At 51.8% G+C, this 10,083-nt stretch overlaps 1 protein-coding gene across 2 annotated transcripts; it reads right to left on the bottom strand.

The window, feature by feature from the left end:
- Window positions 1-3,088: 3,088 nt before the first annotated feature.
- Tubb4a (tubulin beta 4A class IVa) lies at window positions 3,089-10,002 on the bottom strand. Of its 2 annotated transcripts, XM_035445399.1 has the most exons (5): window positions 9,874-10,002; window positions 8,684-8,792; window positions 8,459-8,569; window positions 4,242-4,333; window positions 3,089-3,635 (listed from the first exon to the last, which is right to left on the bottom strand). In XM_035445399.1, exons 1-5 carry the CDS (start codon window positions 9,928-9,930, stop codon window positions 3,276-3,278), a joined length of 729 nt encoding a protein of 242 aa, XP_035301290.1. In that variant the 5' UTR covers window positions 9,931-10,002; the 3' UTR covers window positions 3,089-3,275. The 2 variants fall into 2 exon arrangements, with proteins under 2 accessions (XP_035301290.1, XP_027272594.1); XM_027416793.2 differs by having other exon boundaries at window positions 3,089-4,333.
- Between the last annotated feature and the right edge of the window lie 81 nt (window positions 10,003-10,083).

Raw genomic sequence — 10,083 nt, 5'->3', positions numbered from 1 at the left:
TCATACCCATCCCCTCCTGGAAATCACCTTCCTAAAACACACCGCCCTTACTGGGGTGTCACCCTCCTAAAATCCCCGTTTTCGTTACACAGATCCAGATCCAGGAAAATCGAAGAGGAACCACGCATGACCTGAGCAGGTCCCTGAGGGTCCACCCCTGGGGTTGGGTGCCTGTGCCTCCTGGGCCCTCCCTTGCCCAAGCCCCAGCTACCATGTATTTTTGTTTTTTTTTTTTTTTTTTCCCCATCTCAGGTCTGGCAATCTTGCAGCACAGGATGGAGGGAAGAGAGCTCTTACTTCTCTGTGGATCCCATGGTCTCCGCAGGGCTGGCCCAGCTGGGCCCTTTCCCCCCTGAGGCTCCCGGGACTGGGGGAGCCTGTCCTTGCTTGGGGCAGGGCCCCTGATCTGCTCAGCTTCCTGTGTGGCTGAGAGAGGAAGTATAACAGGGTGACGTCCCAGATGAGGCAGGCAGCCCCCGCCCCCACTGCTGTAAGCAACTCAGGCGTCCTGGCTTCCTAGCCTAGGTGGGGACCAGGCTGGGAGGTCCTGCTTCACCCTTATGGTCTCCATGATCACACCCAGGTCTTTTCTTTCTGAGTCTTCTGAGTATTGAATGTCTGTGAAGACCACAAGACCACTCAGGTAATTTCCCGTTGTTGTTTCTCTGTTTCATTTACAGGGGCCAGCTACACTTAAAGGCAAAATAGGGTGACAAAGGGTGACTGTTGGGGTCATGCAAGAGTCCTGATGGAGATGCAGAGAGGCTCAGAACCCAGGTAATGTGGTATGTGGGTATGTGCTCATACACACACCTCATATACACACACCCCTCTCATATACAACACACACACACACACCTCACACACACAACACACACACACCCCTCATATACATCCCTCACACCCCCCACACACCTCATATACACACCCACATCTCATTTACATCCCCCATACACACCCCTCACACACACACACCCCTCACACACACACACACCCCTCACACACACAACACACACACACACCCTTATACATACACCTCACCGAGAGAGGTTACAGAACCGACTGAAGACAGGCCTGGTTATTACTGAACTTAGGGGTCCCTGTCTATACTCCAAGAAGTTAAGTTTAGGATACTGGAGGCATAGTTCAGTAGTTATGAACAAGGACTGCTCTTGCACAAGCTCAGTTTCCTGCACCCACATGAGTGGTTCATAACTCCAGTTCCAGGGGATCTGATGCCTCTGGCTTCCACATACCCAGACACATAAATAAAATCAACATCATATTTTAAAAATATAAAAAGTGATTAAAGAAAAGCCAAGTGTGGTTCCCAGTCTTGAGAACCAGCCCAATTAGACACATATTTCATCCCAGCACTCAGGAGGCAGAGGCAGGCAGGGCTCTGTGAGTTTGGGGCCAGCCTGGGTTACATAGAGAGCTCCAGGACAGCCAGGGCTGCATAGTGAGACCCTGACTCAAGAACACACACACACACACACACACACACACACACACACACACACACACTGCAGAAAAAGGAGATGTATTCAGTGTGGCCACCTTGGGAAGAGAGACAAAGAAAGCCAGGGACCCTCAGGTTCATCTTCCCAATGTGGGACATACTGAATAAATCTTATTTAACTTTTTTTTTTTTTTCCGAGACAGGGTTTCTCTTTTTGGAGCCTGTCCTGGCACTTGCTCTGGAGACCAGGCTGGCCTCCAACTCATAGAGATCCGCCTGCCTCCCGAGTGCTGGGATTAAAGGCGTGTGCCACCAACGCCCGGCCTTATTTAACTTCTTAGGGTACAGACTTTAGTAACAAGGGCAGAGAGTAGGCACCATATTCCTGGTGTGTAAATGACTTATCCTATACCTCAGAGTTAGTCTGGTCTAGCCTGGTCTGTTTGGCTCCGCAATTCCTGTACCCCACCACCCCAAGATCTGGTCTTTATTAAGTTTCAAACCTAGGACAAATGGCTGAGGTGCCAAGTTAGCATATCAAAGTGGACCTGGCCTCCACACTCTCCCAGCATCCCTCAGTCCCTACCTGTCACAGAGTATGGCTGGCATACCCTGCATTCTGCCCTGAACTCTCTAGACCAGGGGCTGGGCTGCTCTTCCTGAGAGGCTCTTCTGTTTATAATCCACACATGTTGGTCACACATCTTTCTTTCTTTCTTTTGTTTTGTTTTTTGAGACAGGGTTTCTCTGTGAGCTTTGGAGGCTGTCCAGGCACTTGCTCTGGAGACCAGGCTGGCCTCAAACTCACAGAGATCCGCCTGCCTCTGCCTCCCAAGTGCTGGGATTAAAGGTGTGCGCCACTAATGCCCGGATGGTCACACACCTTTCTTTTGGACCTATGGCCTCCTGGCTACTTCACCTGGTTCCCCTCTCTCCTTTCTCTCCTTCCTCCCCTCCCCTCTCCTCTTCTCACATGGCCCAGCTCAGCCTAGTCACGTCCACTCTGGACTCTCCTGCACGTCCCTGCCTCTGGCTATGCTCTCCACAGATCTACAGTCAACTCTCTCCTCCAACACTAGGAGCAGTCATGTCCTTTCCTCTCCTTTTTACGTCTTTTATTCATTAAGTCTTCAGTGGCTCTCCTCCACCCTCTAGGCCACTCCCTTCCCTGGCTACCCTCAGAGAGGAAAAGAAATTGAACAGAATGCCACATCAAAGCAATGACTCATTTATTGATGGGGGGGGTCATCAGAGAGCAGGGTGGGGTAGGCAGCGGGGAGGAGCTCTCTCACCCCAGGCCACACAGGCCTCTTTCCTCGCCCTCCAGCTCTTCCCTGGTAAAGCCAAGCTGGTAGCAACTGAACTAAGGCACGAGGGCAGGGACACACAGGGACAAGAGCGGGGAGCTGTGAGGGGGCTTGGGGCATGGGTAATACGGAAATCAAGATCTAGAGAGATATCTGAGGATGTCAGAGGTGGGAGTGGTGCGAGTGCGGGGGCGGGGAAGGGCCATGGGAGGTGAAGTGTGTGTGTGTGTGTGTGTGTGTGTGTGTGTGTGTGTGTGCGCGCGCGCGCGCGCGTGGCTCATGGGTATTAGGAGAGCCCTTCTAGGCAGGGTTGGAGAGAAAGTGGGTTCAGGGGTTAAAGGTGAAGCAAGTAGAAGCAGCAGCGTTCTAGGCTTGGACGGTGCTAGTGGGGCCATAATGAAGATGCTCATGGTGTCTGAGGGGATGGGGCAGCTTGGGGTGGAGACGGGGTGTTCAGGGTCAGAGCTTTGCTGGTGTGCCGCAGGGGCAGAGTGATGGCAGGAGGCTTAGGCCACCTCCTCTTCGGCCTCCTCCTCGAACTCGCCCTCCTCGGCAGTGGCATCCTGGTACTGCTGGTACTCGGAGACCAGGTCGTTCATGTTGCTCTCTGCTTCCGTAAACTCCATCTCGTCCATGCCTTCGCCCGTGTACCAGTGCAGGAAGGCCTTGCGTCTGAACATGGCTGTGAACTGCTCAGAGATGCGCTTGAATAGCTCCTGGATGGCGGTGCTGTTGCCGATGAAGGTGGCTGCCATCTTCAGGCCCCGGGGTGGGATGTCACACACGGCTGTCTTGACGTTGTTGGGGATCCACTCCACGAAGTAGCTGCTGTTTTTGCTCTGCACACTTAGCATCTGCTCGTCTACCTCCTTCATGGACATACGTCCCCGGAAGACAGCAGCTACGGTCAGGTATCGGCCGTGTCTCGGGTCGCACGCAGCCATCATGTTCTTAGCGTCGAACATCTGCTGTGTCAGCTCAGGAACGGTGAGCGCCCGGTACTGCTGGCTGCCCCGGCTGGTCAAGGGTGCGAATCCCGGCATGAAGAAGTGGAGACGAGGGAATGGTACCATGTTCACCGCCAGCTTTCGAAGATCAGCATTGAGCTGGCCCGGGAAGCGCAGGCAGGTGGTCACCCCGCTCATGGTGGCTGACACCAGGTGGTTGAGGTCCCCGTAGGTGGGGGTGGTGAGCTTGAGCGTGCGGAAGCAGATGTCGTACAGGGCCTCGTTGTCGATGCAGTAGGTCTCGTCGGTGTTCTCCACCAGCTGGTGCACCGACAGTGTGGCGTTGTAGGGCTCCACCACCGTGTCAGACACCTTGGGCGATGGCACCACGCTGAATGTGTTCATGATCCTGTCTGGGAACTCCTCCCGGATCTTGCTGATGAGCAGGGTCCCCATGCCCGAGCCGGTGCCACCACCCAGAGAGTGTGTCAGCTGGAAGCCCTGCAGGCAGTCGCAGCTTTCCGCTTCTTTCCGCACCACGTCCAGGACCGCGTCCACTAACTCCGCGCCCTCGGTGTAGTGACCCTTGGCCCAGTTGTTGCCGGCTCCGGATTGACCTGGGGAAGGGACAGGCTTGGATTCGCAGGCTTGGGGAAGGGGGGGGGGAGTTCCCATCAACCAGTTGGCGCTTCATCCTAACTTCTGAGTCATTAGACCAGAAAATGACAAGAGTGCCCGGCCAGGCTTGGAGGGTAGAGCCCCCTGCCTTGCACGTATGAGGCCCTGGGTTCCATCCTCGCCAGGGCAGAAGCCAGGTGTGCTGGTCTCAACTGTCATTCCAGCACTCAGGAGGTGGAGGCAGGAGGATCAGGCACTCCTGGGCTACACTAGACCCTGTCTCAGTAATTAATAAATAACAATGAAAAGGTTGTAAGAATAATGTTAGCATTATTGTTATTTTAATGATTGGGAACTGTGGTGATTAGTTTTATTTTACTTATTTATTTATTAAATATTTATTTTATGTATATGGGTGCTTTGTTTTCTTCCATACCAGAAGAGGGCACCATCTCATTACAGATGGTTGTGAGCCACCATGTGGCTGCTGGGAATTGAATTCAGGACTTCTGGAAGAGCAGCCAGTCAGTGCTCTTAACCACTGAGCCATTTCTCCAGCTCCTGTTACTTATTTATTTTATATTGGTAGTGTTATTTTAGCTTCGTGTAGTGGTATGCACCTTTAATCTCAGCACTGGGGAGGAGGCAGAGCAAGCAGAGTTCTGAGTTTGAGGCCAGCCTGGTCTACATATCGAGATCCGGGACAGCCAGGGCTACACAGTGAAACTTTTTTTTTTGTTTTAAGATTTATTTATTATGTATACACTGCTCTGTCTGCATGTGTCCCTGCAGGCCAGAAGAGGACACCAGACTACATTACAGATGGTTGGTAGCCACCATGTGGTTGCTGGGAATCCTCAGGTCCTCTGGAAGAGTTGTCAGTGCTCTTAACCACTAAGCCATCTCTCCAGCCACCCCCATTGTTTTTTTCTTAGGTGGTTTTATTTTATTAACTTATTTTTGGTTTTTTGAGACAGGGTTTCTTTGTGTAGGCTTGGCTGTCCTGGAACTCACTCTGTAGGTCAGGCTGGCCTGGAACTCAGAGATTTGCTTGCCTCTGCCTCCTGAGTGCTGGGACTAAATTCGTGTGCCACCACTGCCCAGCTATTTTATTTTTCATACAGGTTCTCACCGTGGAGCCCTGGCTGCTCATAAACTCTAGCTGTCTGCCTGCTGAGTGCTGTGATGACTGGGGTAGGCTGCCATGCTGGGCTTGAATTATTTGTTTATTTAGACACAGGGTCTTATGTAGCCTAGGCTAGGCTCAAAACCCTGTGTGTAGCCAAGGATAACCCTGAACTCCTGAGCCTCCAGCTCCACTGAGTGCTGAGATTGTGACAGACATCAGAAAACCCAGTTTCCATGGTGCTGGCCACATGACCATGTGTGTGTCAGGTGAGTGCTCACCAGGACTATTCCCTCCTGCCTCTGCCTCCACCTGTTTCCCTCATTCTCTCTGCCCCAGCCAAACAAGCCTGCTGGTGCTCCTTCATCACACCAGGCTCCAGGGCTATTTTTCAGCCAAGACATAAAAACCATACACATTGCTGGGCATTGGTAGCATATGCCTTTGATCCCAGCACTCAGGAGGCAGTGGCAGGCGGATCTCTGTGAGTTCAAGGCCAGCCTGGTCTACAGAGCGAGAGCCAGGACTGGCTCCAAAGCTACACAGAGAAATCCTGTCTCAAAAAACAAAACAAAAAACAAAAACAAACAAACAAACAAAAGAAACATTCACATTTGTAGAGGGCCACATTGTATTTTGATACAGGGCTATACTGTCCAGTGTTTGAATTAGAATAAAGACAAAGTCTTTCTCAAATGTATATCACTATTTTATTTGTCCTAAAAACATTTAAGATCTTTCCCTTCAGCTGCTTGATATCCTGTATACTGTCACTGTCTGCAGTGTGTAATAATACAGCACAAGTATTATTATTAACAACACTCAGTTAATACAATAATAGGCATAAATAGTAATTGGCACTTTACTATCAATTATCATTATTAAAATGTGACTAATATTTATTTTTCAAATTTTATTGTTTTATTCATTTAATTTTTTTCTGAGACAGGGTCTCACTATGTAGCCCTGACTGTCCTGGAACTCCTCTGTAGACCAGGCTGGCCTCAAACTCAGATCTTCCAGCCTCTTCCTCCAGAGTACTGGGATTAAAGGTATGCAATACCATACCCAGCTTATTTTATTCTTTCTTTTTTTTTCTTTCGAGACAGGGCTTCTCTGTGTATCCTTGGCTGTCCTGGAAGACACTCTGTAGACCAGGCTGGCCTTGAACTCACAGAGATCTGTCTGCCCGTGCCTCCTGAGTGCTGGGATTAAAGGCGTGCACCATTACTGTCTGGCCTCATTCATATTTTTTATGTGTGAGAGTGTTTTGCCTGCGTGTTTGTCTGTACACCATGAGTGCAGTGCCCTTAGAGGCCAGTGTTGAAGATAGTTGAAGGACCATCAGGGTCCTGGGAGTCACAGATTCCCCTGCTAGATCAGAGTGCTGTTAACTGTTAAGCCATCTCTCCAGGACCGATTACTATGTTTAGTAATCATAATTATTATAGTTAATAGTAAGTGTTTCAATTTTGCCACATCTTCATACAGAAGCTAGAAGGCTCCTACAAAAAGCTAAATAAAACCGGTATACCCCATAAGCTTGAAAATCTCTGCCTCCTCCCAGTGCCCTGACCGGGCTCAGGTTTCTCACGTCTGTGCTCCCTGCAGCAGCCAGAGGGTGCCCGTGAGCTGAGTACTTACACCTCGCTCCCCCCCCGCCCCCCCCCCCCCGTCCCCGCTTCCTCTCAGTCCACAAGCTCCGCTCGCCCTGCCCTGTTCCCTCCTGCCTCGTCCTCCTTCTCTCCTAATATCCCTCTTCTCGAGTCCCGGGCCCTCCTGGCTGCTTCTCCATCAGCTCTGGGACCTTTGCACCAGCCAGTCAGGCCGCCTGGAATTCCTTCTCCACCGGTATTCACACGGCCCCTCCCTCACCTCCAGCAGGCCTTTGCTCCATGTCACCTGTATGAGAGTGTGTGCCTGCGAGTGCGCGTGGGTTTGTGTGAGTGCGCATGTGGGCGTGCCCGTGTATACACACGTGTATGGAAGGCAATGTCTGGTGTCTTCCTCTCTCTCTGCACTTTATTTATTATTGAGACAGGCTCTCTCACATTGCTAGCCTGGCTGGCCAGCGAGCTCCAGGGTTTCACCTGTCACTAGTCTCCCCAGAACTAGGGTTACAGACATGAATCCCTGTGTTTGTAGTTTTAAATGGGTGCTTGGGATTTGAACTCACACCTTTATGCTTGCTCACCAAGCACTTGACCAACTGAGTCAACTCCCCAAGCCTCCTCTTAATCTTTTCCTTTCTTTTCTTTTCTCTCTGCCTTCCTTATCTCTTCCTCCTCTCTCTGACACACACAGACTTTGCTTTCACGCTCTTTGGTTCACTCGCTTTTTTGTATCTTTCTCTCCTCAGCCATTTCCGGGAGTACCTTGCGTGTGCCATACCCACACAGGCACACTGTTATCTTCCTCAAACTTTGTATCCATCAGAAAGGGGGAACTCACTTGCCCCAGGTCACTAGCTGGGGGAGCAGTAGGGAACAAGAGGGCGGCTTGCTTGCTCCCAGAGCTGACATTCTCAGGATGGAGATTGCCAAACACCAGCCCTGTGGTTGTGCACCAACTCCTCTCCTAATTGGAAGATGAGCTCAGAGCCCTTCTAGAGAATAGTGTGGTGTCTAAAGCTTACATCCTTCCTACTCCACCGTCTCCAGAGGGCTGGGGCTAGGGCTCAGGGGCCACAATGCTCCTCTGGCATGCACAGAGCCCCGACCTCCACTCCCAGAACCACAGAAACCTCCCTGCCATCCCAGAACTGGGGAAGGCAGTGCCAGGAGAATCAGGAATTCAGGGTCATCTTAAGCTGCCCAAGATAGTTCAAGGCCAACCTCAGCTATATGGAGAGTTGGAGGCTAGCCTAGGCTAGGCTGGTGTCCCTAATCAAATCCCCAACTGCCCTGTCCCCTCTGAGTCTGCAGTCACCATAGGCTCTTTGGTGCTAGTTAGAAACGAAAACAAACATGTTTTGTGCCCACACTGGAGAGGGACTTACCAAACACAAAGTTGTCTGGCCTGAAGATCTGGCCAAAAGGGCCAGAGCGGACGGAGTCCATGGTGCCAGGTTCCAGGTCAACCAGCACGGCTCTGGGAACATAATTTCCACCTGTGGGGATGGCAGATGGAGGATGGCTGGGGTGAGCAGCAGGCCCAGCAGGCTTCTGGGCACATCCTGTCCCTTTTTGCCAGCCTACACCCCCACACCAGAAGGCTACCTTACCTGTGGCCTCGTTGTAGTAGACATTGATTCTTTCCAACTGGAGGTCACTATCCCCATGATAGGTCCCGGTGGGGTCAATGCCGTGTTCATCACTGATAACTTCCCAGAACTAGACAGAGGTGTGTGATGGCAAAGTTGAATAGATTTTCCTTTTGTTGTTATTTAAAAACAGTTTATTTTATGGGGGTGTGCATCACACTGCATGCTTGAGTGGAGGCCAGAGGACAACTTGCCGGAGGCAGTTATTTCCTTCCAGCTTGTGTGTCCTGGCCATCAAACTTGGGTTGTTGGGCTTGGCCATAAGCACCATGTTGTAGGGAGGAGCCATGTTGCCTGCCCTATTGTTTGTTTGTTTGATGTTGGGATGGGTGATGGGAAGGGTTGAGTAGCTTTTTTTTGACTTGCTGTTTAAAAAATATATTAAAATTTTTTTTTTAAGGCAGTGCCTCCTATAGACCAAGCTAGCCTGAAATTCACTAGATAGCTTAGGGTGATACTGAACTCCTGTCTCCAGTGGCTGGGTGACAGGTGTGTAGCACAACACCTGGACAAAGGCACTACCCTCTGATCCACACTGCCCCATGTATGTATGTAAGTATGCATGTATGTATGTAAGCATGTATGTATTGACACAGGGTTTCATATAGCCCAGGCTAGCCTCCAACTTACTGTGTATGTGAGACTGTTTTTGGGCTCCTGCCTCCACCTCTCAAGTGCTCAGACAGGGTCACAATAACAGTCGGGAAGGACTGAGAGAGGCTGTGTCTGGAACACCCTTCAAGCCACTTCTCCAGTTGCTGACTGTCCTCCTGAGAGGTGACTGGGGAACCCAGAGCCACAGCTAAGCATGAGCCAGCAAGAAGCAAGAGAAGTGGGGGTAGGGACAGGCTGGGCCCCATCAGAGCCACTCGGTGCCAGCCCATCCCGTCAGCAGCTCTGGGAGGAGGGGCCGTGCCTCTTTGTGCCAGGCAGCTGAGGGTGACAGTAGCCCAGCTGTGAGGCCAGCTGTGGCCAAGGGACACAAGGCCAGGCCCTGCCCCCATCACCGGCCTCTTTGTTCCCGGCCTGGCTCTGCTCTGTCTCCCCTCCCCCACCACCCTGGGATGCATAATTCCTAGGTGAGTCTTAGGAGATCCAAAGACCCCTCTCTGCGACCCTCCCGTCGCCACCCCTTCCCCAGCCCGGCGCACCTTGGCCCCGATCTGGTTGCCGCATTGCCCGGCTTGCAGGTGCACGATCTCCCGCATGGTGGTGGCGCTGCTGGTAGCTGCTGATGGACCTGTGTCGACCGGCCTCTGTGGCTCTGGCTCTGGAGACTGGATGAGGTGTCTGCGGAGCTGTCTCTGCGCCCTCGGGCGCCTCTATATCAGCGGAGCCGTCCTCGCGTCACCGCCGGGTCA

The sequence above is a fragment of the Cricetulus griseus genome, chromosome 5 (genome assembly GCF_003668045.3).
Source record: "Cricetulus griseus strain 17A/GY chromosome 5, alternate assembly CriGri-PICRH-1.0, whole genome shotgun sequence".
Classification (NCBI taxonomy): domain Eukaryota; kingdom Metazoa; phylum Chordata; class Mammalia; order Rodentia; family Cricetidae; genus Cricetulus; species Cricetulus griseus.
The sequence above is the reverse complement of the archived record's forward strand: the minus strand, read 5'-3'. Positions and strand labels throughout refer to the sequence as shown.